General features: G+C 45.1%; 2 protein-coding genes across 6 annotated transcripts in view; both read left to right on the top strand.

Annotated features, from left to right (window-relative positions):
* The window catches only part of ANKRD31 (ankyrin repeat domain 31), a 70,810-nt gene extending 67,038 nt beyond the window's left edge, over positions 1 to 3,772 (top strand). For both annotated transcript variants that reach the window (XM_087742565.1, XM_087742566.1), the window contains one exon: positions 2,343 to 3,772. In XM_087742565.1, the coding sequence (XP_087598691.1) occupies positions 2,343 to 2,494 (152 nt within the window). In that variant the 3' untranslated portion in view covers positions 2,495 to 3,772. The remainder of the gene's footprint in view (positions 1 to 2,342) is intronic.
* Positions 3,773 to 6,540: 2,768 nt separating this feature from the next.
* GCNT4 (glucosaminyl (N-acetyl) transferase 4) lies at positions 6,541 to 27,525 on the top strand. 4 transcript variants are annotated; one of them, XM_087742408.1, is made up of 5 exons: positions 8,073 to 9,442; positions 10,894 to 11,103; positions 20,598 to 20,794; positions 21,046 to 25,224; positions 25,679 to 27,525. In XM_087742408.1, the coding sequence occupies exons 4-5, from the start codon at positions 23,900 to 23,902 to the stop codon at positions 25,770 to 25,772; spliced, it is 1,419 nt and encodes a 472-aa protein (XP_087598534.1). In that variant the 5' UTR covers positions 8,073 to 9,442; positions 10,894 to 11,103; positions 20,598 to 20,794; positions 21,046 to 23,899; the 3' UTR covers positions 25,773 to 27,525. The 4 variants fall into 4 exon arrangements, with proteins under 4 accessions (XP_087598533.1, XP_087598531.1, XP_087598532.1 ...); XM_087742407.1 differs by lacking the exon at positions 8,073 to 9,442 and adding an exon at positions 6,541 to 6,669 and having other exon boundaries at positions 23,920 to 27,525; XM_087742405.1 differs by lacking the exon at positions 8,073 to 9,442 and adding an exon at positions 6,541 to 6,669 and having other exon boundaries at positions 21,046 to 27,525.
* The last annotated feature ends 293 nt before the right edge of the window (positions 27,526 to 27,818 follow it).

Genomic DNA, 27,818 nt, shown 5'->3' with positions numbered 1-27,818 from the left:
ACTGTGCTTTTGCTAACTGTTGACTGTTACTGAAAATTACTGAAAAGTGGAGATTAGAGATAGTAGAGATTTTAATTATTCACTCAGCTAAAGTTGTATTTATGGTAGACTGCTGATATTTAATCTACAAAATCTTCATCTAGTAGGTAAAACATTAATTAGACCTAAAGGAATCAACAAAGAAAACTATCAACTGCTGAAAAAAGTTATTTCAATAGATTTATTTGGTCATATTTTTATTACACTTTCAAACTTGAGTTGAGAATTTTTAGTAAATAAGTTAGAATATGGCCGTGAGAGTGCTGAGAGGAGCATTTCCAAAGTAAGAAAGGAATGTCTTTTCTCCAATTATGATCTCTCAAAACAGGACGTTAAATGAACTTCAGACTTTGCCAAGAAATTTTCCTGTACTGAGATACAAATGTGGACATTTCAGGATGAAAAAGCTTTTTTCAACAAATCAAAACAGGTTGAAATCTTGCCTGTCATGTCACTGTAGGCTCAGTGTTAATGACAGTGTTTCAGCTCAGTTTCTGCCAGTTTATTTTATAAAAAAATTCCCAGACTTACTTTTAAGATCATTTTTACCTGAAGTTGTCCTTAAAACGATTTTGTGACTTCCCATCCAAGCATTTCGGTTTATGCCCTTTGAAACATCACATCTAGGCGAGTGTGTAAGTTGACTTCCTCTGACGTGACTGACTGCTGCTTCATAAGCGATAAAGACTGCGTGAGCAGCGTTGTGATGTCACTTCTCAGGTGGGACTTGTGTTCAGCCTGCCCATCTTTGTTATAGCCCAAGATACTGAAATGTACCCTAGACATCAGATCATGCTTTTTGTTCCATTACGCACTGTGTTACGGCACGAGCATACCGAAGGTGCACTGAGGGTGTAAGATACCAAATGCAATCCTGTTCTCACTGGCGTCAGAAGTTCTGCTGTGGTTGTCATGGGTGTGGAACAACATACATCCTCATACACAAGGCTCTTATTTGCATTTCTGAACACAGACCTGTCGCTTCTCATAGCTATTTACCACTTCGCTGCTTTCGTTGGTGAGCTCTGGGAAATGAGGACGTGGCAGGGAAATCCCCACCGAGACATGGACTTAAAATAATACCTACAAGATACACTGATTGTTTTAGCATTGGGACCTACCGATGATGTCAGTTCAGTGAATATATTTTGCATTTTGAAATCGGTGTAGGTGACACAATGGGAAGACTGTGGTAACAGAGAAGGACAAACTCTTGGGATGGCACATGGTAGCCCAGAAATAAGTGCAAGCTAGGTGAGCAACTGGTGTCACTTCAGACATATTTTCTCTGCATTTTGACAAGGATTTATCTTGACTGATCTAATAATCCTGAAATACTTACCCTGTTTTGCTTCTCAAGACACTTGAACAGTGTCTGAACACTGGTTTTTGTTTGTTTGTTTGTTTGTTTGTTTTTAAAAAACAGAGGCCATCCCTACTTTCATGACAGCTGTCCCTCTCTTGATATATCTGCTACATGTGACAGTTCTGCCCCCGCTGGCAGTTTCTGTGTTGGGCTGGCTGTGACAGCTCAGCAGCTCTGATATTTTGTGTGAGGGTACCGAAGGGAGAAAGTGTGGACGAAAGATGAATAAAAGCAAGTAACTCTGAAAACTACAGTTCCAAGCGCCTTTTGGAGTCTGTGCTGTTAAGGAGAAAATGTCTTCTGACATTTCTTACTGCTGAATCTTTATAGTGTTACTTTGTTACTGGTTTTAACAGTGAAAACTAGAAGTTCAGCTTCTCCTGCACTGACACAAGTGCCTTAAGTTTATGCGTTGCAATAGTTGCTTCAGTCCAGCAGACATGTAAATATTGCAAATACCCATTATTCAGTCCTGCAATTTCTTGTATACAGGTGTACACCTTCCTTTTTGTACAATCCTTTCGGGGCTGTAGGAAGGTCATTCCCTGTGAGAGGGACTCCTTAATTTTGAGGAAGTACACTAAACTGACCCCCCCGTGAACACAATATGTGAAATTCAAGCAGTGCTGAAGAGCAACTGCAATTTCCTGTTATGTAATTGGAAATGGCCAGGACCATTCGTTGACTGACACCCTGAGGACCACGAAGTGTAGTTTTGCCCTTTTCTCACTGAAGTCTGGGTGCAAGTGAGAGATACAGATAAGATGGCTGAGGTCTTATGCTACAAGATTCCTAGGACACCTTACAGATTCCTAGGGATCTCTAACACTTATGTGGTTCTAACGAGCTGTTAAGACCTCTCTAGAAAATAGTGCTAGTGATTGCTTTCCATTACTCTAATATACACTCTGTAATCATTTGCATTCATTTTCAACAGGCTCTTCTGTCCAGTTCAACTCAGTTGGAAGTCTGACACATTTTCTTCAATTCAGTGAGATAGTAATGGTATGTAAAGAGGAGTTTCTACCATGCCCTGTAATGGAAAAGCACTGGAATTTCTACAAAGGATGTGAAGGTTTTGGATTCTAAAGACTTCTTGAGTGCTAACATTTCTTTTGTCATTGTTACTTAAAAGTAAACATTTGAGCTTCTAGAACTAAGTGCTTTGTTACTGTCATTTTGATAAATCATTTTCCCAGCACTTGGAATGGACTGCAAGATTGTTTGGGTAAATGAGGAACTGAGAATTACTTTGTAGCAGGTGAGGATACCTGTCAATACTGAATTTTGCGCTGTAAGATTAAGGAACGGGGAAGTAGATGAGGGCTGTTATACACTGGTGCTCATCATTGTGAATTATATTCCAGGATGTTAACTTTGTATGAAATTCCACTGATTCAGTGGCTGCCAATGCTTGATGGGGCTGCACAGAACCAGACGAGTATCAATAGTCACTTCCTACACCTAAACCTGGAACCGCTCTGCCTGAGCACGTGCTATCAGAGATGGCTGCACGTTTGTGTAATAACGTAAGCTGTTAGGTTAGGCAAAAAATCAAGATGGGCAGCTTTGAAAATCACCAGCGGCTTTGCTTTACATGGCATGGATATGTGCAAACGTCTGAGAAGGGGGCGGGTGCTGGGAGAGGTTAAAAGAGGAATCTTAGCCATTGGAAGTGCTCAGGGAAATTCCATTCATGTTCCAGCCAAGTCTTTCTGATAGGCAGAAAATGTGCTGACATATGGCAAGAAATGCAGTTAGCCTGTTTGTGGAACACAAATCTTTCAATCTAACAACATCTTAGATATTCACCCCAGTCTCTGGAGGATTTCTATTTGTTTTAATTTTACAATGTGTGAATCTGCCTCAGTAGCATATGTATAACACATTTGACTGTCGTGAGAGTTATCTGCATTCAAATGGCATTCTTGCTCTTTCGTTCTCTGGATTATAAGAAGAGATGAAATAATAACACCTGCTACTCATAACTCCAGTGAATGAGATGAGAAATATCTCCTGTCAATACGTAACAACCTCAGCTAGCTGTTTGGAGAGCGAAGAGCTGTTGTGCAGAGATTTGATTAGTGTCTTAAACAGAAGGTGGTTTAGGGAAGGGAGGGGGGTCTGATGTGCAGAGAACTAATGCTGTGCCCTAGGATGCGTGAGATGATGGGCTGTGAGGATAAAGAGACGCAAACTGCCTGGAAGTCAAAAAAGTTGAAGGCTACCAAGTGACAGGTATTTAGTAAAGGTCACTTTCCACACAGCAAGAAAATGGAGCGGTCTCACAGGTGCTGCAGCAAAACAAACCTGAAGGCGTATTGGTTTAAAGGAAATGTTCATTCAAATACTACACTTTCACTGAAAAGTGAAAGACTTGTGCCTGTTAAAATGGCTACTGAGTTACTTAGACGTTTGTTTGACATTTTTTCTTTGTTACAAGATGTCTAATAAAATTCATGTATAAGAACTGGGAGGACTCGACAGTAATACTTTTAGTCCATTTTATTAACGTGATTACATGACCTAAAGCAATCCTCAGATACAGTGACAAAAAATCTGATTGATTCAACCTGGGCAAAGGGCTAAAAATGTAAAGTGTTACATGAAGACCACTGTCTCTTACTGACACTATATGTAAAAGTAAGCTACCAGAGTTTTTTTCAATATTTGTGTTGTATATAAGCATCTTGAGAAAGGTGTTAGCTTGACAACATATTTTTTAACATGATTAACAAATGTAGGATTCTGCTTCCCAAATCTTCTTACAACTGTGAATTTTCCCTATTCTCGCTACTGGAATCTTTTTCTTAACGTAAAGATCCATTAAGAGATGGCAAAAAGTCTTACCGTCATCAACAGGGTGTTTTGTTTTCTCTGTTTAAATTTGTGCTTTCTAAGGGTCCTTTTGCATAAAAACACAAGCTGTTGTCACAGGTCAAAGATAGGCATCTAGCAGTGATCCTAACTACAACAGAGCAATAAAGCTTCTGCTCACAAGTGGCGAACAACGGCAAGGGGTGAGTCCTCCCAGCTCCTCCTGCTCCTTTCATGATTCAGTTCTTTTATTTAGTAAACCCCTTCTCCACTCCTAGGCTGTGAGTTAGCACATATTTTGTGTGGTGCAGGCTAAAGTAAAAAGGACATAAAACGCAAAGAATACAAACCCCCGCCCCGGTGTTCTGCCTGCGGTTAATATTCAGATGGGGAATAAGAGGAGAAAGAGATGATGCAGTGAACAAAAGCCACGAATTCAGATTCGTATTTCCACCGATTTATTTATTTATTTATTGCCGAGATGGAGTTAAAAAAATCAGTGGGAAGATTAATACCAGTGAGGAAGAATGTGAGGCACAAAACAAAAGAATGAGAGTGAGAAGGAAGATAAGCAGCTGGGAGGCAGACAATACCACGCAAGATTCAAAGATTTTAAGGCCAGCAGGGACCGATGGGATAAGCTGACCTCCTGAATAACACGGGCCAGAGGTTATGAAAAGGTATAACCAAGGGAGACACGGGGAAAAGAGAAAAGAAATAGAGACAAAGATGCGGATAGAGCTAAATTCACTCGGCAGAGGATCAGCACAAGCCATTGCACCTTCTTTCCAGGCAAAGCTGAACCGTAACCAGCAAGAGCAGTTAAAGTAAGAGCAACGTGGGAACGAAGGCCAGGTTTGGAAAGGTACTTAAAGTAGTGTACGGTGCAAATACACCTTGGGTGTCTGATGGTGGAAATGCAACTAAGGAGGGGGGGAGGCAAAAGGGATGCCAGAATAATGTTGCTGTAGGAATTTGAACAAATTCTTGGAGGAGCTGCAGTTGGTGAGTGTTTTGTCATTATGACACAGAAGCAAAGACTGGGTTTTTTTCTGTTTTTCAAACCTTAATGTTAACTGGAGAAAAATACCTTGTTTAAATGATCCGGAGAATGAACAACTGCATGTATGAAATTCAGGCCCTTTTTCTGGCCACCAGTGGTCAAGTAACCAGTCGGGTAGGAAATTATCATACAGATGATATGGAATTTGAATGATTAAGGTTCTGGCCATATCAAGAAAAGAAGCTTAAACATGACACAGGAAGGGAGTAAAACAATTTGAAAATGGAACAGGATTCAAATAACTCTTTGAGTTTTTCATATATAGATATATATATTTTTTTTTGGGGGGGGGGGGGTTGGTGGGTTTTTTTATTATTGTTTGTTGGGGGAGAGGGAAGGGTGTTGTTGGGCTTTGGCTTTGTCTCTGGGAGAATTACCTCTTACACCAGTGTTGTTATAGCAGAGGAACCCGCAGGTGAGTTGTCCAGCATCTGTGTCCTTTCGGTTTCACTGGCGTTGCCGTGGAAGGAGCTCAGGCACACGGTGACGTATAACTGGGCTACCGTGGCCTAAGCAATTAGCAGCCTCCAGCCAGGCTGTGACAGCCGTGCCCAGCTGCAGGTCTGCGCTACGGCAGCGGACAGATGCTCTCCGCTCTGGCTCTGGCGGCATCTTCCAAATTTCCCACCTGAGCCGTGCAGCGGGCGCACAGGCCCCGGAGAGCAGAGGCGAGCAGCTCAGCCTGACCTTAAAACACCGGCCTTTGCCTGGAAGTCGCTGGGGCACTGCGGTGGCCCAGGGCAAGGGCGAGCTGTTTCACCATTAGCAGAGGATTAAAGCCAGACGGCAGTTCCTCAGTTCAGAACAACAGCCACCGCTGGATCCGCGCCGCTCGCCCCGGGGCCGCTGCAGACCGGCCCCCGGCACCTCCGTGCTTTCCCCGGGCAACCGAGCAGCGGCCGCCGGCGCCCCGAGGGGGAGGGCGCGGAGCCCGGGCCGGTCCTGTCGCGGCCGCCCGGAGGGCTCCCTCCCGGCCGCAGCGCTCGCAAAGCCGCGGGGCAGAGCTCCGCTTCGCCCTCGGCCGCCGCGGGGGCAGCAGCGGGGCCGCCCCGCGCCGCGTTTGCAGGAGGGGCGGCGGGCTCCGGGCTCCTCCCCAGCCCAGGTGCCGGCTTCGGGGAAGGGGCGGCCGCGCCCGCTCCGCTCCGCTCCCGGGGACCCCGCCGCTGCTCCCGTCTCCTCCTCCTCCTGCCCGCCAGGTTGCGGGGCGGGCGGCGGCCCCTCCCTTTTCTTCCACGTCATGGGGTGCCGTGTCGCACACATGTCAGTGCCCACACACCACAGACAGACAGACAGACAGACAGACAGACAGACAGACGCGCGCCTCCGAGCAGAGAAGCGCGCCCTGCCCGCAGCGGCCGGCCCGGGACGGCCGCGCTCCGCTCCGGTGAGTGCGCTGCCGGCGGGCACCTCCCGGGACAGCGCGGGGGCCCGGCCCGGCCCGGCCCACGGAGCGGGGCCCCAACTTTTTCCGCGGCGCGCTGGGGCCGCCGCAGCCCCCGCCTCCTCCCGGCGCCTCCGCCACAGGCGCAAACTTGGGAGGCTCGGCCGCGGCGGCGGAGTTTGGGCAGGAGGAGGAAGAGGAGGAAGAAGGGGCGGCAGCTGCGTGGCTGCGCGGGGGCGGGAGGGGAGGGCGCGGCGCTGGCGGCGGCCGGCGGAGGAGGAGGAGGAGGAGGAGAGGAGAGGAGAGGAGAGGAGGAGGAGAGGAGAGGAGAGGAGGGTCGGGTCGGGTCGGGTCGGGTCGGGTCGGGTCGGTGCCGGCGGGTGCTGCCCGGGAGCTCCGGTAAAAAGGCGCCGTGCGTCTTAAAAGTTAATTATGGGGGGATTTTACGTCTCGGGCACAGACCGCGGCAGCGGCCGACGGGCTGCGGGCGTTTGAAGTCGGGGCAGCCACCTGCCTGCAGCCCGGCTCGCCGTGGGTGCGCCCAGCTGCTGCAGCCGCAGGAGCGCTTCTCGAGGAGCAACAGTTATACCAACTTAACGTGTGGTTTGGTAACAGGGGCTGGGTTTGTTGCAATGTTGGCTGAAGTCTCTGGTGGGTTGTTTTTTTTTTTTGTCTCTCAGTAAATAGCTAAAAACGTAGGCGTTAGTCTGTAGCTGTGTTTAATTTGCCAAGTGCACTTACTCGTTTCTTTAGTATGGAAAGAGGCTCTTTTTCCTTGGGAAGAAACAAAAAGTAACAGAACAGCAAGGATCTGTCAGAAAAAAATGGTTTTCCCTCGAGGAAAGACGGTAGCAGCTTCTCTCTCATTATGGGGTGAACAGACTTACTAATATCAGAGCAAGGCTTATGTTGTGGAAGGAGAGCTTAAGGGGGACTTCCCTTGAGGTTAACTCGTCCACTGTGTCCCACCTGAGGATCTGCTCCATTGAATGTCCTCTGACTTGTTCCAGAGATCTAGTCCATAAACAAGCCTGTTTCATTTTGAGTTAGGCAAATTTCCTTAAGAGCAACCTTTTAAAATAAATAAACTTCCTTAATAATAATCTTTTTGCATTTGGTAGCCTGGGAGAGAAACAGCTGAGGGGTAGATATGGCAGATAAACTTGCGACTGGAGTGGAGGTGGTGAACAGGGAAGAGCTGCTTGCTCTCTTTCAGACCAAGAACTACAACAATCAAGTGATGCTGGAAGGCAAAAGATTGAAAACAAGTAAGAGAAAGTGGGTTTTTACACAATACTTAGATCAGCTGTAGAGTGTTTTGTCCCTGCCCCAGTCTATGGGATATCAGAAAACTTATGTGGGTTTAAAAGCAGCTGGATGGAAGAAATCGAAATTTCAGGAGGAGCAGAAAGTTGTAACCCCTGGCTTTGGAAACTGCTGAGCTGTAAGGGAACAGAAACCAAAAGAACACGTGGAGATGTTGGAGAGTAATGGCTAATGCTTTTTGACATGATTCATGTAAATGAGCAATTCCTAAGGACTGCAACTTCTTTAAAAGGAATAATGGTGATAAGGCATACATTCAGGTTTGAACTGCTTGTGTTGGCACAGCCCTTATGCTGGGACTACACTGGGGATGCGGGAAAGGGGACCAGATGCTGAAAACCATGTGTGTACTGGGTTCTATAGGTTTTGTGGATGATAACCTATACTGTGCATGCTATTTTCTGGCCTAATACATGCAAATTATTCTAGTCAGTCAACAGGCTGTCTGTGATCATCTTAAAAATGCCTTAGTAGCTGAGACTAGATCTCTGAAATTCTTTAGAAGTAGTCCAGGTGAGCTGGGAAGAATTAACCGAAGGAAAAATTAAAAAAGTACAAAGGGTCAAAGCTGTGTGCTGTCATTAGGTATAAAGAAACTGGTGACCGCTGATGTATAGGATGCAGGGAAGCCCGGGAAATGTTGAAACGTTGGTTGAGAACAAACAGCTAAGTCCAGAGATGGTTGATCACATGGATCTTGTCAGCCTGGCAGCTGTTTAGCCTGGCCAGATATGGCTGAGGGCCTCAGCGGGTGTCCACAGTGTACAGTATAATTTCAAGAAGCTTTATGTCCACTAGCAGGACAGAAACAGAGCATTTTCAGACTTCAGCAGAAAAATTTCAGGAAAGGGTGATGCAGGGATTTTGGAAACGCATTAGCTGTTGGTCAGAGCTCAGCGTGGAGCACCGGAGAGGTGCTGATGTACCTGCTCAGCCATCAGTCTTGGTGGTTACAGTGTACCTACGTGACAAAGTGACTTCAGGTAGGAAGTGGGTAACGAGCATGGGCTGTCCTGATGCGTGCTGATGAAGTGAGTTTGGTCTCCCTAACAGATGATGCTTAAGAGGACTCTAGCAGGAGCTTATGGTGTTTGCATAGCTGTTAGAGCTATAAAAAGGCATCAGCAGTGACTCCAGCTTTTGAGGTTTCCCGGGAAATACTAATAAAGGAACTAAGAGACACAGCAGATGAGTCACAAAAGGTCATTTCTGCAACATAAACTGCAGGGTGCCGAGTGCAGCAAGGGAGGTAGAAGTTTTGCGTAACTGTCAACAAGTCAAGCCTCATCAGACCTCTCGCTGAAAAATGTCGAAATGAAGAAATCTTCACCGGGATTTGCAACTTGAGCAAGTGCAACACGCAGGTCCCTCTGCTTTGAGTATTGTGAAGAAAGAGGAGTTCTCGAATTGCATCATGCCCAGAGAGACACATGATTAAGCATAGGACAAGGTACATACCAGCCCATCGGAGACCCACACATCCTCATGCTCTGTTGTATTGTCTAACTGCAATGTGGCTTGCGTGGTGCATCAGGAAGCTAGCCACTGGCCTGGGTAGGATTCCCTGATGCTAATCAAAGACCTTTTCCTTTTGGATTGATGTTGCGGAGTGCAGTTGGCCTCTGTGCATTTTTGTGGTGCATCGTTGTTCGATGGGGGGTCTTTCTGCATGCTTGCTTTTCAGGCAAAGACAAGTCAGCACTCTAAATCAAAAGATGCACAGCTGTCTGCAGACCTTTTCGAGGTTTGTGGTGCTGAGAGCTTTCATCTCACAGGAAATTCCCATAATCTCTATATTTCTATGTTCTTAATTTTTTTATCAATTAATAACATTTTATACCATTGCCCACTGTACCCTGCCGTCACACTGAAAAGGGGTAAAGTTGACCCAGCTACTGTCATGCCACATTGCATCTTACGCATACAGGGAGTGCCAAATATTAAGCAGTGAATTCAGAAACTGTTCTTACTGTATGAATTCCCAGCACTGGGCCCATTGAGCTAAGGCAGGACTGCAGGATCCTGTGGATCTGTGGCACCCAGACCTCTCTTTGGAGCTTATGAGATTCAGCCTGCTCCTGTCACACTGGAGAACGAAGCACAAATAATAAGCTCCTTAGCACAGAGATGTGCAGTTTATAAATCCAGACAAGCTGGAAGGCTGATGGTGAGAGGATGCTCGTATGCACAATACTTTGGTCAAAATGTGGATGGAGAGGAGGAGAATGGCACATACACCTTAGGGGTACTGCTGCTGTGCTTTCTTCAAGGGAAAATACTGTAGTATTTGTGGTACATGCAAATAGTACAATGTTTGGTTCCTCAAATTTCTTTGTTACCATTAAACATGCAAAGCTTAGGTATAATAGCACAAAAATAAATTTCTTGCCATATAAGAGACATTGTATGCCATATGAGGTACTTACGTACAGGTTAACTTGCAGTGCGGATCATTGTGTCTAAACAGAGTTTCAGAAAGGATCACCAGGGCTATGGGGGTCATACCAGTACCCCAAATTTCTGGCCTTGGCTTGGTTGGAGCTATTTCATCTGTGGAGGGAGCAAGGCCTCCGAGACCTGAAATCTTGGTACCTGAAGTACCATGTGAGCCTTGAACTTGGTGAGGCTTTTGACAGAGACTCGTCACATCTGGGCACTTTTCTGCCTTTCTGCAAGTCCTCTTCACCGTGCCGTAGAAGGAAATTGCCTTGCTTTGATGTAATCTGTTCTTTTTACAGTGTTTTTTTCCCCCATCTTCGTGGTGCTTAGAAATATTATGTGAGTAAACAGAAATATATGCTTATTATACAGGTAATGGCTTCCACAGCTTATCACACAAAGCCTCCATACTCACTATTTTTCAGCTAACATTTTACACTTTTCTTTTGTAATCTGTGCAAGCAATAATGTCGTCCCTGCTACTTCTGTACATCCGACTTCATACGCGCTTGAAACACCGATAAAGCTGAAGGCTGCAGGCACCACCAGGATGGAGCAGACACCAGGACTTTGTTCAACCACCAAACCGGCCGTGCTGCCCATGTTGATCTTCTGGGACAGAGCATCATAAAGAGCTCTGCAAGGGGAAGAGACAACACCAAAGTCTAGGAGGTAGGTCTGCAGCTCTCCTTGAAATGATCTTGCTGATGTGAGAAGCTGTGACTTTAGCAGTGAAGACTTTGACATGGAGGGAATTGACTCAAAGGGGGTGATTTACAGCAGGGCCTAGCAGACAAGAGTCTGCAAACAGCTTGGTGGAGAGGTGAAGGAAATGGAGAAATATTTTGAGCTGTTAATGGGAGCTTTTCTGCAGTGCGGTGCAGTTTCTCCTGCCTCCCTGTCTAACAGGAAACTTCCACCCTCTTTTACGGTGCTGCTCCTTGCCAATATACACAAGTTCTGGTCCTTTGGGCCCAATTTTTATGTTATGCGGTAGTTTGGGGGTAAAGGTTAACCCTCTCTCCACTGTAGTAGTAGTATTATTTTAAACTCTCATATGAGTCAGAAAAAAGCTGTTGAACTCTAGATTGCCCTAAATTAGAAATGAGTAAACTCTATTTACTGGGATTTATATTTTTAAAAAATAATTAATTAATATATTTTAAAATTTTTATCTTGACTTCTGCCTTTATGGTGCAGTAAGTCTTTGGCAAACATGGATACTCCAGTCTCTTAAAGTCGGAGAATTTAAATACTCAGCATATAAGCAATCAGGCTTGAGAGTTTCCATGGCCAGCTATCCCTAGACTTCCTAAACACTTCCTTGCTTTAACAGGGCTGCAAATCCTCTGACGGGCAGGACAGAATAGTTTGGGATGTACCAAGGGATTTGCCGAGACATTTTTCTTTTCAGGCCTCCACCGGAACAGCTTCCATGAAGAGTTACTGTAAAGCAGTTCAGATTAGTTGGGGATGCAGAGGAGCCTGCTTCACTTCTCTTTTCTGCTGCTGTCTTCTTGCATGACCCTGCAGAAGTCGCTTGCCTCTTTTCCTGGCCAGAGAGCAGAAACACAGACTTCCTTTACCTCAACGTATCTCTGAGACATGGACATGCAGGAATTAATGTTAGATATTTTACTGCAATTATGAGGATCACTGATGTATTGGAGGCAACTAGAAAAGAGCATCCAGCCTTTTCTAAAGAACATAGAAAGAGCTGGGACTGAATTGCAGAGGGACAAGTAAAACAACTTATTGTCAGCACAGCAGGCTCTGTTAGGAAACACAGATCTATGTATACCATGCAATGAAGAGTCCTCATGTTTAGCACCGGGACAAAGTCGTATGTGATACCCATAATTGCCAAATCTTTGCTGAACCTGTGTTTCCTGTGTATGTGGTGAGAAGCTGTCTTTCCTCTTCCAGAAGCACAGAACAGGCTGTGGTAAACTGTAGATTTTTGTTGTTGTTTTTCCTTGGGGCACTGTTGTTTTAAGTCTTCAGGGTCTTAAAATTGGCAGGCTCATAATTTAATTAGGCTTGGGTCTAAAAGTAATAATGTATTTTTCCATATCTTGCAGTTAGAGGATAAGGCAGGATGTAAGTAATTGTAGTTACTTAGCTCTTTAGTTCTCCATCATTTAGAGGAACTCGAAGTATTACATCAGGCAGGCCAAAACAAGGGGGTGAGCTGTGTGGAATGAGGCTGGTAGTGGGCGCCGCTATGTTACGGGGCATAGGCTGAGGCTCCAGTGCAGGGAAAGTGAGTGGAAAACCAGACAAACTCAATAGAATCAACTGATCTAGATTTAATGCCAATAAAAAGTACTCCTACAGAAGCTCTGCGATTCCTATCAATAGATAATTTCGCGATGGAAATAACCAGCTAGCAGCAGTAAACACTAGCACATGAATAAATTAACTTTCCCAGCTAGCAGCATTGAATAATCAAGTAGAGTTAAAAGTTTAATTCAGACAGACAGTTTACTAAAAAAAAAAAAAATCACTTAGCAAAGCACATCATTACTTTTCTCCTTCCCTAGCTTCCCAAGAACATCGTCCCCTCTACCTTCCTCAGAGACCCATCAAGTGACCTGATTTGTATAGAGCAGAGGGAAAACCAGAAGGAACTAACTGCGTCTTTCTGCAGAGCTGGTCATGCAAACAACTCGACCAAGTTTGCATTGCTGTGTGAGCCAGTGCGTATTAAGCAAACAGAGATATTTTATCAGGGAGAACTTTTCCCAAAGTGTTTTTGCCTGGTTTCCAAGGGAAGGTGTAGACGCTGGTTTTGCCTCAGATGCCCTCAAGGGATGGGGGAGTAGTAAGTCAGAGAAAGCACCTGTTGTGCTGCTCTGTTTGATTTTTTTGTTGTTGTTGTTAATGCTACCTACATGAAAGCACTTACCCTCATTGATCCCTTTCTCCATTCTCCTCTTTTATCATTTCCCAGCCTCTGTTCTGCTGCTCCTCAGCACCCATTCCCTTTTTATTTTTTTAACCTAAGTGATAAGCAAGGAGCCTGGTTCATGCTGTGCATCGGCAGAAGGGCTTCTACATGGGAGAGAGACCAACATGGTGGGGTAGGAGCGCTCCTGCTCCCCTACATTTGCTCTCTCTGTTTCCTTTCCTTGCGCAGACTTGCATTCAGACTTGACTTTTTCACTTAACTCTTGCTCTGTGGCAAACACAAAGGCAAGTTGCCCCACGACAGCATTTGTAGCGAGTACTATGTATTTCAGATCCACCGAGGAGAGAGCACTGCCTACTCGCAGCCTGAATTTTCCAAGAATCCCTGTTCTGGTAGCAGCCAATGTATCTTGCCGCTCCACGCTCTGGGTTAACTGCTCCCAAGCTGATGTAACAACAGATAGAGATAGCTCCCACCAGCTGGCTGACTGGCATGACACCAGAAGTTGTTTGTGGCATCTGTAGCCAACTGCAGAGAGTCACAGAGCTCTTTGATGGGTAATGCTAAAGTAGAAAAGAAGTAGTATAAATTCTGTAGGGCTACACGTTAAGGGAGATCATGACTTTTGTTTTTCTGTAGCTCAACGTAGTTGGTGGTTGAGCTTGAACTTTTTCTTACCTACTGAACAGGCCCTTCAGGAAGGACGGGCAGAGGGCAGAGCAGGGGAGCCAGTGGACGTTGGCTGATACATACCTTGTGCTCCTCAGGGGAGTTGCGATGTGTTGGTTGTTGCACGCAGACAGGTTACAAGCTTCCTCAGGCAGCCCTGCCTGCATGTCCTGCTGCTGAACCTGTTGCTTTCAGCACTGTCTGAAGCGCCTTTCCCTCTCCATGGGGCCAGCCCACTCTGAGCAGAGATCCCTCCAGCCTCCCTGAACAAAACCCAACCTTCAAAGCAAGTTTTTCATCCTTCTGCCTGTGGGGAGGCTTCTGGTGCATCTTGGCCCCACCAGGCACTGGTCTTCCTGTGACGGAACCAGGCAGTTCATGACAGCTCCACCCTGCAGTCAGCATCCAGGGAGCTTGTGGGCTCTGTAGGTCCACCTGGCAGCTTCTACCTTTAATCACCAAAGCACTTGTGTTTAGTGGAGTACAAGCTATATCAGAAAAGACACGATGAGGAAAGGGAACGAAGTGCTGCGGAGTTGCAAAGTTCCTTGTAGTCTCAAACAAAGTGGTTGACGAACTGTTAATAAATCAGTGTGATCTGAATGCAGACAAACTGGGAGCACCTCTGCAGTGCATAGGAAAGGTTGGAAGAAGACCACAGATTTTGATGAGGCCAATGACACATTTGCCCTTTTTGGACTGGTTAAAGCAAACTCTTGAGTACTTTTTAGTCACAAATAGTCTCTATGAAAAGCAGCTTGTCTGAACCTTCATTGTTTTTCATGGTTGAGTTTGCCCTGCGGGAGTTTTTGCTAAATGAGGAGAAGGAGAAAAGAGTAAATGTTAAAATGTAAATGCCCACAGGTATTTGACTTTTGAGTTAAAGAAAAATTACCTTGAATAATGTAGCTGTTACTTTAAAGGAACAGCTTTTTGGAAACAGCTTTATTCCCAAGAAGGCTGTTTGCAATAGCCACAGATGAGTTGTTTGCGAAACAGGAACAGAGGCTTCTGGAGGGGCTGGGGCTGCTTCTTCAGTGCCAGGGGGTCTGCTATCTTTTTTGCCACAAGGCAGTCAATTTTCATATTTTCTCATTTGTACTGCCGATACAGGGATGCAAGAGGCAGTTGACTGTGTGGACTGCAGGTGAGACTTGCCGTGCAGAGCAAGAGGAACGTGAGAGTTGGTACTTTGTTCTTGCTCAGGGTGAAGGGAGCTGCAGACTCCTCCTATGCAAGAATGACATTGGCATCACTGAGTTGCACAGACTGGGAGTTGCTGTTACTCTGGGTACACGGGGTTTATGGAAACAATAGAAATAATAGTGTGAGAAGCAGCAGGAAAGCCCTGGGCTCTCTCAGGAACCAGGGCTCTCCATATGTAAATCATTAGGGTCTTAGTAAAGTGGAAACACGCCTTCAGAGAGGCAGCATGAGCCCAAAGCCTGCCAGTTTTTCTGCGCTGCTGAAGGGAACCTGTCTGTTTCTCTCGGTTGCTCGGATCCCTCCTTAACCCTTTATAGAGGGGCAGCCTCAAAGAGGGCTGAAGCTGCTGTGACCCTGGTGGATACGAGCCATTGGAGGTCAGCCAGAGCTGGAACTTGGTTCTCTGGGTTGGCTCAGGCTTGTGCTGAGCGGAGCAGCCTCCAGGTTGACTTTTCTCCATTGCTCCTGAGTGCTGCTCTGGGGCAGAGGAGTTGCTGGGGTGTTAGTGGCAGAGGATCAGGGTCGGGTGCAATGCTGCTGCCCCCAGAATGCTTCACACTGGAGGTGCACCAAGGCTGCGCCATTGCCAGCGGAGCTCTTGTCCTGGCTCCTCTTTGTTGGGGCAGTGACTTTCCTAGGGATGCCTCATCCAGCCCGACTCGCAGCCTGTGCTCGAGAATGAAATGATGGTCCTTTGCAGTTCCTTATATCTTTCCACCAGCTGCGGAGGGACTTCAGATGCTTAGTTTGACAAACGTTGGGCAAGGTGGGTCTCACATGTGTGATACAGTGACCAGGATACAGAACAGGTTCTCTGCGGGTTTTCAAGGCCAAATCCAGAAGCACTCTGGGTAATTTAACCACATTGAGTTCTGCCGCCTGGCATAAAACATTCCTAGATATTGTGGGACAACCTCAAGCAGCCCAGTAGAAATGTGCCTGCCCATGGCAGGAGGGTTGGACTACATGACTTTTAAAGGTCCCTTCCAACTCAAGCCAGTCTGTGATTCTAGGAAATAATGCATGATGGTGTGGTTATATGATTTCTCAGTAGGAGTGGTGCTTTAAACTTGCTTTTACTCTGAAGGAATGGATGTATAGCTTGTAAAAAATGTTATTTCCAATAAATTAATTTGCATGCTCATAGGAGGCTCTTCAGAACAGAAATTTGGGCCACCACATCTCACAACGTACAGACTCAGACAGTTAGTATCTGACTGTTCTGTTACTCCTCCAACACATGGCATCAGCAGCTCCTATTTTTCTTTCAAGGGCCGTGAGCTTACAGGGAGGTGGGCATGACTTCTCCCCGCTCCTCTTTGTGTATGTGTGGTCTACTTCCCTCCAGGGAAGAGATGCTGGGCTGGTAGGAGGTATCCTGTGTTACCCCAGATATGCAGTTCACCAGCTGAACCATGGTGATTTATTTGTCTGCCTAGCACTGAGAAGATGCAATAGTTTAAAAGGTCCGCTTCTGCAGTGATTTGGTAAATACAGTGAAACTTCAAGTAGGCACATTCAAAGCTAATTTAAATCTAGCTTACACTGATTGGTGGTGTTTCCACAGCATCTTAGATGTTCGATGTTATGGAACTATAAATTATACAAATTAAGTAATATAGGAGAGTTACAAGCTTCACTTGCAACGACCTTGCTATCTCTGGGATAGTGCACAGTGGCCTTAGCCAGTGTGTTTAGATCAGAATGTAACAAAAAATTACCCAGTATTCAGGTGAAACAGCAGAAGAGCGTTTTAGGCAGGCAAATCATCACTCCCTCTTAGGCTCTGCCTTGGAGGCCAGGATTGCTACTGCTACTTTTTACAAATTTTTACAGAAGAGAACATCTTTTTTATTACGAGAAATGCAAATGAAAAAGCGAACGTTGCTCTAACCCAGCTTAATTTTGACAAAACAGAGAACGTAAACTACAAAACCAAGGCAAAACATGGATTGTTGCCATCTCTGATACTCTGTTCCCATTCAAAATTGGATTTCATTTAGAACTTTTTTCAGTTCCGTTTAAATAAAAAATCCTGAAAAAGAAATGTTTCTTTTGAGCTTGAAAGAAATGTATTGACTTGAGGCAACATGCATGTATTTTGGGAGTGCCAGTGAAATGCAAAACCACCTTGTTGTTCACATGGCTTACAGAGCAGGATGTTCAGGGTTTTCTGACCAGATTGCATCTGGTGATAGCAGCACACCTGACCCTTGCTTAACCCTTCTCAGGGATCACCTTTTAAGTTTCAGTATCGCAGAAGGCACGCTAGAGCCTTGCTGTCCATCAGAAGAGCTGTAATTAATGCCTGTGGTTCGTAAGTGGAAGCTTTTAGCTGGACCACTCCCCAGCTACCACGCTGCACTCCCACCTGAAGCCCAAGCGCCTGGGGAGAGGATTTCCTCCTCTTCCCAACAACATGACCTGTTTTCATGTTGTGATTGAATCCTGAGTGGTGTGTGTGGCTTTATGAATAAAGAAACCTTCAACCCAGCAATCTTTGCAGCTGAGGGCATGATCTTTGAGAGGCTAAGAGCTGTAGTCAGTGTTTGAGGAATCGATGCTTTGTCTTCACCCATCTTCTCTGAATGCGAGCAGCTGTTGTGGAGGAAGACCCACTTCCCAGAATTTTATAAAATTTTTTGTGTGTTTTGCATTATGGTGCTAGCAACAAGGGAAATGCAGATTTCTCCAATGGAAATTGTCAGATGAATTGCCGTCGATTAAACTTTGATGTAACGAATTGATAATGGGTCTGTTAATCAGCCTGATACAAATGTGGGTGTTTGTTCTTGGCCAACATGGAGAAGGTAAAATCTGGGAGATTTAGCAAAAGTGTGGTGCAGAGAAAGGAGGGTTTCCCTGGGGGCCAGGGTTCATGAAAGGGCTGTATAACTTGGGGAGGATCTGGACAGAAGTCCTATGCCTGGTGACTACCCACGGTTACTGCCCTCCTCGAGTGCCTGGCCACGCAAACTCACCCCTGTTCCTGTTCACAGGAGTCGGGGTGACCCCTGGAGGGACGGGATGGCACGGGAGAAGGTCACAGGCCGTGGCTGTGCTCTCGTGCCAGATCCTGTCCGGTCCCCCTCTCAGCACCCAAGAGCAGAGTCCTGGGGCCCAAGCTGCACCGGGGTTTGTGTGGTAAGGAGAGGGGGCGGAGTGGGGTGGTGCGCGTGTTGCTTCCCTTCCGATAGAGAGGCGCCTGGTCGCATACGTGCCTGATGTGTTGCAGTCTTTGCTTGTCACAGATCCGGACTAGTCACACCCCAAAAGCATGCTTAGGGAAGTCCACGGGATAAGTGCCTGGTGCTCTGTAGAAATATTATGAGTTAGCTGAGCTAGAATTAGAATTGTTTTAATACTTTTTTTTTTTTTTTCTCTCCCAAAAGAATCCTAGAAGCAGGCTTTAATTCACCTTTAATTAGCCTTTTCTCTGGTTTCACCTTGCAAGCAGTTAACATTTCAAGCAACTACAGTCTCTCAGCAGAAATTCAACATTTCTGTGTTGTTATAGTAATCTGTATTGTAAAAGCCAAGAGAAATAGCCACAGGTTCAGTTTGCTTCTCTGGCCTTATAAGTGCACTTTACTTTTGCCACTGTGACAGTGTTCCAGTACGGGCCTGGGTATCAAGCATGCTATGTGATTTACCCAAGCAAATTGTCTAGGGATGGTGTATGGATACAAATGCTGCTTTTCACATTTGTGATGTGCCCGTTGTAGGGGTTTGCACACTCTTGGGTAATCTGCAGCTTCACTAGCTGTTAATTTATTTTTACATATTGCCGGAATAAGATTCAGTAGTTTCCAAGCAGGAGCAACAATTTTTTGTGGGAAAGTAAACTTCTGCACATCTGGCTGATAGCAGCTGGAAGTGACTATTGAGGCAACAGGTCTTCCACAGAAAATCCCATGTGATCAGGGCATACGTCACTTCACTTCCCCAAACCTTTGCTGTGTTACCCAAAATATACATATGAATGTCTATAGACACATATGTGTTATTTCCTCTGTTCTTATTTCCACGTTCTCCCTCTCTTCCCCAGTTGCTGTAGGTCAGTAGAAACCAAGGTCTAATTCTAGTGTATGTCCTATATGCATTTTCTAGCATGCTTTTGCCTTCAGCTTGGCCTTTCTTCTCGGTGCTTCCTTTAGCTGGCCATAGCTCAGTTCATAACTTTCAACACTTTCAGTACACGGGGGAAAAAGCCTGTCCTCTGGTTTCGTGCATTTTATGACTATTGTGTGAGCCACAGGAGACCTGCAGAATTCTTCTGCAGCCTTCCAAAAAACAAGATATGTGCACTGGATTGAAACATGTAGGAGGCAGGGGAGATTCACTGCTTGCCTGAAGAGTGCCATATATTTTTCTGGTCCTTGTCCAAGCCCAGCATCATTGCCTTCGGCAGACAGAGACAGCTGAGCCTAGCTGGAGAGCACCTTGGAGGGGAGGACCAAGAGTTTCAATTTGAGAGTGGCAAGGCTCAGCCTTTGCTTTGTCACCTTGGCAGGGGGCGGGGTGGGGGGGAGAGGAGGTGGGTGACTAAGGCCAAGACAGTGTTCAGCGAATGGAAGGACTTGATCAGCGGCTGCTTTTTCAAGAGGGTGTGAAATTCTCCCACCACCCTCCTTGTTCCTCTTTTTGTCAATGTGGACCTTGCGCAGTTGCAGAAAGTGAATGATTTGAAGTGTTTGAAGGTGTAAAGCTGCCCAAAACAGCTTCTTCCAGGGAGGAAAATACAAAAAAAGGCCGCAAAATGCACCAGTGCAAAACCTGTCTGTTCTCTGTGTGGGATACAAATGTTGCTGTCATGGATCTAACTAGCAATCCCTCTTCTGGTCCAGCAGTAGATAAAAGCAGATTCAGAGCACAGAGTGATGGTCACAAGAAACATTTTTATTGGTAAAAATTTCCAGTCAGAAGTCTTGGCAGCCAGTAATTGTCTGATGTCATGGTTCCAGGGAATTTAGCTGTCGGTCCGTATTTATGTATTGGCAAAGGTAACTCTGGAAACTCTCAATAGCCAGCTGATTGCATAATTCCTTCTTGAAACCTGCTGAGTTCATGGTCTTTAAGGTACCTTATGACAGGTTATGATTATGTGTTGTGTAAGAACATGTGTTTTGTTGCACAACACGAATGTTTTTCCCTTGTATTTGTTGCATTGTTTGTTTTCTTTGACCATCTCTTGTGCTTGCATTACAGATGCAAAGGATGAATAAAACTACTCATTTATCTTCTCTGAATCATTCAATACTTTGCATCCCAGCTAGTTAAGTGCCCTGACCAGATTAGACACTGTATATGTGTGTATATAGATCAGCTGTGCGATACATGTTGGTCACAAGATGAGATCAGTCTCCGTTAATTTCCTCAGGAGTCTTCTTGCATGTAGAAGAGAAAGTGCAAACATTTTATGAAACAAGGCAAGATGGCAATGCCAAGCTCCTTTCCTAGTATAAAATCTTTGTGCAAAAGAGGGGACGTTCGTCCTGCGTATAGTATGGAAGCACCCAAGAAAAAATACTCGTGAGCAAGATAACCGGAGGTAGCATCTGGTCAGTGCTACCGCAGGTAGGTGCTTCAGGTAGCTCTCGATGCCTGTTCCCATCTGCCGCATGTCATTCATTCCTTCCTCCTCCAGAGAGGACTGCGTGTACAGTACACTGCTATGTCTGAGTGGGGCTTTGAGTAATGAATGTGGTAAGAAACGGGAGTTTTGCACTTGAATCAAAACCTGATGAGATTTGTGGTGACCTTTCTGTCCCAAGGGATTTAATTCCTTGGTCTCGCACTGTTTCTCAAGAAATCACGGTCTTTTGCAGAAACTAACTTCATCCTGGTTAGAGGCAAATGATTTGTTCCTAAAGAGCAAAGCTGTTGCCCTCGTACTGATATACCAAGCCTGACTGTGGAGTGCCTCAAAGGTAACAACAAAGGAGTATGAAATCAGTGTGATAAGGATGGAGCAGGAGGGACAGCGGGATATTGGTAGTGGTGAACTGCACTGCTGGAGAGATGTTAGAGTGCTTAAGAGTGGCTGGAGTCACACATGGTGATTCTGATTCTGTCTGGACCACTGTGGTGATGGTGTTATAGTTAGTGTGTGTTGTAAAAACAAAATAAAACAACAAACAAACAGATGGGGCTGTGGATATAACTGCTGGGTCCTGATGCTCTCATCTGACCAGGTGCTGGCCAGGATCAGGGGGAGATCCTCCATAAAAAGGGATTCAGTGGAGGAGCTGAGATTTCTCGCCAGTGCTCCTTAATTTCTTTCTCCACAAGGAATTTGAACCATGTCACCACAGTCTTCTGGATTTCTATGACCTCTTTATATGGCACAGTAGTGTTTTGTGGTTGGCAGTGCCAAAAACCATAGGAATATTCAGGGAGCTGAGTGTGGATCCTTTGCTCACCAGCTGCAAAGAGGGAGTCCTCAGTGCTGTCCAGGTGATTTCTTCCACATCCTGGTCTAACACCAGACCACACTGGGCTCCAGTGGTCTAGACTGGTATTTTCAGGCAGGGAGGTGTGGTGTGGTGGCTTTTTTGTTGGTTTGCCTAGAAACAAAATGTTTGGCACTGGGTAGAAGCTGGCCAGGGCTACCATAGATAGAGGGGTTTTGGAGCAGAGGAGGATATGCTTTTGTTTTCCCCTTCCTTTTCCTTTGTCCAGGCTCTCTTCTGCCTTTTTGAAGGAGGTGGAGAGGAAGGGAAGATTCGCTCCCTGGATGAGGTGATCTCTGTTCAGCCAGGAGTGGTAGATGTTGTCCTTGGTGGCCAGGGAGACCACCAGGCAGAGGCACAGGGCGGGTTTCACAGACAGATGGCGTCACACAGGTCTTCTCCCTCCAAAGGAAAAATGAGGGCAGGTTAGCTGTGTTCCCCTCCGCATGGCTTCTGTCACATGGCTGGAAACCTGGCTTGGGTTAGGAGTGGCTTTTGAGAGTGACTTTTCTCCAGGAACATAGGTACAGGAAGGAAGTAGGTATAGGGGAGACCTGGATTAGACATTGACCTGGGATTAGTTTGGAGAAGTGAAGGAAAGCACCTGCTGGCTAAGGGCGAAGGTGGGATTTTTGGCTTCGTGGGAAGATAGATCTGTTCTTTGTCTTTGTTTGTTAGCATATGTGGAGGCTGTTTGTAAAAACTGCAGAGAGCTGCTGAGGTCTGGCTTCTACAAAATAGGTGCATGTTGGCTCACCCTGCTCCCTTCTCTGCTCTATACCTGCCACCCCCAGGTGAAACAAGGACGTGACATTTTCTTCTCCTTTTTGTTGCCCCCAGAAGAGAAATACCAAGAAGAAAGACGCACAGGGAAAGGGAAGGTCAGGGAGAACAGACTAATGCAGCAGCTCTTTCTTGACAGGCTGCATTTTAACTGAAGCTACAGCTTGCAAGACCTGACGTTGGTGGGAATGCTAAAGATGCCTAAGTTAGTCTTGCAGTAAGTGTTGCATGCACACCTCAGTACTTGATTTTACATGCACGTGTGGGATCTGCAGACATCTGAGCCACTTCTGGTGGCCCCACCATTTTATTCATGCTGAAGCATTCGGGAACATCTTCTTAAAAGAAAATATTGGGAGCTGTTTAATTTAGAGACAAAGTAGAGCTTAGTTTAAGCTAAGTAGAGCTAAGTTTAATGCCGCAGCTGGATGTGGACTCTGGTCTAATTTTAATTCAGGGATAGCAACAATGCTGCTTGCACTCAGCTGGTAAAGCGAAGCTATATGGAAAGAGGATCACTGTATTTAGCTTTTATTGTGGTAATACCTCAGTTAAGTTGCTACACAAGAATGTTATTAAATACCCTGCTGCATAAAAAGGGGCCATGTGTGGGTTTTTGCTGTTGCATCTGAGGTTGTGTCACATGGCAGAGAACAGGATAGATGTGCTATTGCTCTTCTACTACCACCCCTCCTGCCTTCAAAAGGTTACATTATATACTCATTCCAGTTGATGGAAGTGCTATGTCTTCATCCATCTCTTTCTTCAGGGCAGGTTAGCAGTATCTTCCAGAAGAAAGCTGGACAAGGGAAGACTTTGGGCTTGTCAGACCCTGTTGGGGGAGGACAGGAAGAAAAATAATTTCCCCTTGGACATCTTCATGGGCCAGCCCCAGTGTTAGAGACAATGAGGATGCTCTGACTGAATTCTAAAGCTTTCCGTTTAATGTTTTATTTTTTTTTAAATAGTAATATCTACCAGTAAGCACACATTCTTTGCAGGCTCACAAGAGATCCCCTTGCTGCTCCCATTGAATCCCCTGGAGTTACTCAGGAAAATAAACAATCCTTCCTACTCACTTAGAGGACAGTCATGTTTCTGCCGATGCAGGGGTGCTGTGTTTCAGTTTGTGACTCATAAGAAATTAAAAAGGTTTGGAAAATAAACAGTGGGAGTCTTGTTCCAACACTCTTATTAAGCTGGAAATCATCTGAAATCCGAGTTGGTTTATTGCCTTCAGTCAGCTAATTCACGGGAATGAAATCTTTGCCTATTATTGTGGTAAAATCTGTCTCTGAATTAACATGATGATTAAGAAGAAGCTGCAGATTTCCACTGCCCTGTCCTGCTAAGGTGGTGTTTATGCTGTAGACATACCGGTGGGCACATGTCTTTGTTAGAAGCTGGAATTGTCTCTGATGCTTTGATCCTGATTTAAAGTACCATCATGTCTCTGTTTTCTTGCAGAATGAAGAGACGCAAGTGTCCCTACAAATGTCCCGCACGAAGGAAGATCCTGATCCTGTGTGTTACAGGGTGGCTGATTGCACTGCTAAAACTCCTCCATGTTGAAAGACACTTTTTTCCCTCTAAGGGCATTTATTTGGTTGAGCACTTCTTGAGCACTTCTTCTTACATTAGAAACAGGTATTCCTACCTTAGAAATGAGTTCCAGTACGAAATTAATTGTTCATCTATTTATGAACAAGATCCCTATGAAATTGGCAAGAGTTTAGAGATAAGAAGAAAAGAGATAATTGATTTAGCTGATGAAGATGTCATAGCAATGACGAGTGATTGCCACATGTATCGTTTGCTTAGGAAATACCACCTAAAACCTGTTTCTCCAGAGGAGGAGAGTTTTCCAATTGCCTATTCTTTGGTTGTACACAAAGATGCGGTAATGGTAGAAAGGCTCATACATTCACTGTACAGTCATCAAAATATTTACTGCATCCATTATGACCAAAAAGCAGCTAAAAGTTTCAAATCTGCTATGAACAATCTAGCTAAATGTTTCCCCAATATTTTCATTGCGTCAAAATTGGAGACAGTGGACTATGCACATATTTCACGGCTGCAAGCAGATTTCAATTGTTTGTCCGATTTGATGGACTCTTCAGTTCCCTGGAAGTATGTTATTAATTTGTGTGGCCAAGATTTCCCTTTGAGGTCAAACTTCGAGTTGGTCGCTGAACTGAAGAAACTCGGTGGAGGAAACATGCTGGAAACTATAAAGCCAAGCAGTAGCAAAAGAGAACGTTTTACTTATCACTATGAACTTATGAAAGTGCCTTATGAATACATGCAGATGCCTGTAAAAACCAACATTTCCAAGAATCCGCCACCTCATAATATTGAGGTATTTGTAGGCAGTGCCTATTTTGTTTTAAGCCGAGCATTTATTCAATATACTCTTGAAAGCTCTCTCGCAAAAGATTTTTTTGAGTGGTCAAGGGATACGTACTCTCCAGATGAACATTTCTGGGCTACTCTTGTACGTGTTCCTGGGGTCCCTGGGGAAGTTCCAAGGTCAGCCCAGGACATAACAGACCTACAAAGCAAAACTCGTCTGGTGAAATGGAATTATCTTGAAGACCATTTGTATCCTCCCTGCACTGGTAGCCACCTTCGCAGTGTCTGCATCTATGGGGCTGCAGAATTAAGATGGCTTCTGAATTATGGGCACTGGTTCGCCAACAAGTTTGACTCCAAAGTAGACCCTGTCCTGCTAAAATGCTTGGCAGAAAAACTGGTAGAACAACAGAAAGAGTGGGTATATTTGGCCTCTGATAAATACTTTCTGCACATAAATTCTATGAATGCCTCGCTATAGCAGTGCTGTCTTCCCTGCTGTCAGCACTGTGTACTGTTACAGCACAGCGCCTGCAGTTCCCCTGCCTTGACCTGCTGCAGGATGTTAGCAAGCGAAACATCCGTTCTGCATGAAGTTCAGGGCCCTGGAGAGCCAGGTGCCTGGACATTTATTTATGAAAAGTCATGCCTCTCTGAATAACTGTTTTGTAACTTGCCACAATAATCCTGTAATTGTTCTTCAGCGTGATTCTGAGAGGGTGAGGTTTGCTTTTGGAGGCTCTGGCGCTGTCTGTCCCAATGGATTATTTCAGAAACGTGTTTTACATCAAGTGTGTTTGCGTCTTTCCTAAGAAACTCCAACACATCTGTCTGCCTGTTTCCTTTTCCTTCACTTGTGTTTTTCTTAAAGGTATGAAACAAAGACCTCTGTATCTGCTACCTCAGGAAAACTGGAAGTGCCCAGCTCATGGACAAAACCAAGAGATCAGCATGACACCAAATGAGCCGTGTGGCCTCACCTGAAGTCCCAAACTTCCCATCTGTGGGAGCTAACAAAGATCTTTGGAATGTGAATATGACTGGATAGTATAAGGGAAAGAAGATCCTTAGATACCGCATTGTCTGTAGCATTGTTCTCTTCTCCCAGCTCATCTGTGCATTGCTTTTCCTTCTGTGATGTATGTACTCAGGTGCTGTGCCATGCCTATGGAATCAGTGGTGGTTGACTGAAACAGAATTATGTACTGTTATTCTTCAAAGGCAGTATACGAGGGTGCCCTAAGGGCAGTGTCTGCAGTCCCTTAGAGTAGATATCCATGCCAAAAAAAGTCAATCTTCTATCTCTGCCCGTAGAAATATCCTCCTGTGAAATCCTAGTCCTCTTGAGACAGTATGTCTACGCACAGTGGATAACAAGTGCTATTTCTAATTAGTGTTAAGCAATGTGGTGCTATGTTGAAATGCAAAACATGAAATAGCGCAGTAATCATAAGAATAGCCATATTGCAGAAATGAAGACCCTGTGTAGAAGTGTCTTTCTGTGCAAGTCTCATGGCCTTGTGCCACCACAATCCCAGGCGGATGGGTGCCTGAGCAAGCCCTGGTTCAGCTGTAGAGCAGCTATTCTCCAACAGCCTCTGTTTCCCATGGGTCTGCCAGGCCTCCTGGTAATGAAGCGGCCTGGAAGCCTCCTTGCAGCTGGGCTCCCCACGCTACAGCATGAGGGAAGTGCTTGTTAGTGCAGGGGTCTCTGCAGAAACTCTTGCAACTCAGAAATGCCTTTTGGCATTTTGGGGGTTTGATCTTGATGGTTCCAGTGGATGCTGGGGTCTAGCTTGCTCCATGACACTGTCCTTTTTCTACCCATCTGGCTTTTATTAAGGGACCTCTTCCCACGAGTGACTTTGGGATATCTGGTCTTACTAATCCACAAATTGCTGCAATAATGGCCATGTCTCGTACCCATGAGAAGTCTTTGTTTCTTATTTGAGTTGAAAGAACCAAGTCATTTTTTGGTCTCAGTTTTCGTTTATAAATTTAGTCATGGTCAAGTCATCTGTGGCTTAAGATTGGGTTTGAGAGTCAGGAATCGCAGGCCTTTTTCCCCGTTCGTGACACTGGTTTCCTATGAGACCTCAGACAAGTCATCTGAGTTTTCTGTTTCAGCTGTTCCAGCTGTAAGATGGGAACAATGATGTTCTATTATTTTGCTAAGCACTTCAAAACCTATGGGTGTTGTGAGTTGGTTACACAGTACTAATTGCTTATCAAACTATTTATGGAGTCTGTGGACACACAGGTCAAGTATTTCTTTGATGTACTGTTTCTGAAATAAATGAGGATTATTTTTAAAGTGTGTGTTGCTTACTTCAGTGACTTGCCATGACTGCCCAGGGCTGTCCTGACTTGATGTGATTTATAGACACTTTGTAGAAAACGAAATATTGACAGTATTTACAGATTCATGCATCAGTATTTGTATGTAAAGAGTTCCCACGTGGGAAAAGGTTAATAAAAGAGGATGTTAGGATCCCAGAGGGCCAAGCCACAGCCTTCTATATACATTAATTGATGTTTAATGATATATTTAACATTTTTTATTTCGTTAAACTGGCTTTATGTATGTATATACACACATCCCCATTTGTGTTTAATTTGAGTGGTTTGCTCTACCATAAATTTATAAAAATAATCCACCGGCACATTAAACTTAACTGAAGTAAATATTTTTAATCAACATGCAACTTTGTGCTACTTTAACTGAACTGGGTTGAATGATACCTGTAATTTAACTAGTTTGAAATAAGGCAGCTCATGCTTCCTGGGTTGTGAAGAAGTGGATGCGGAGATGGCACAGTGTGAAGCAGCATCCCCCATTACAGCGGTATGTTTGCTAGCTGGGGAAGTACAAGTTGTACAGGCATAGTTGCAACTTTATGAAGTGCTTATTTTCTAATGAATTATAGATATTTCTGTTTTCTGAAGGTAACTTTAAAGGCTGTTCAAGCTTGTAGAAAGGCACTTCACAAAAATCATAGGATCACTCAGGC

The sequence above is a fragment of the Nipponia nippon genome, unplaced genomic scaffold, assembly GCF_047370975.1.
Source record: "Nipponia nippon isolate SJK-2023a ecotype South Korea unplaced genomic scaffold, ASM4737097v1 scaffold_8, whole genome shotgun sequence".
NCBI lineage: Eukaryota > Metazoa > Chordata > Aves > Pelecaniformes > Threskiornithidae > Nipponia > Nipponia nippon.
The sequence above is the reverse complement of the archived record's forward strand: the minus strand, read 5'-3'. Positions and strand labels throughout refer to the sequence as shown.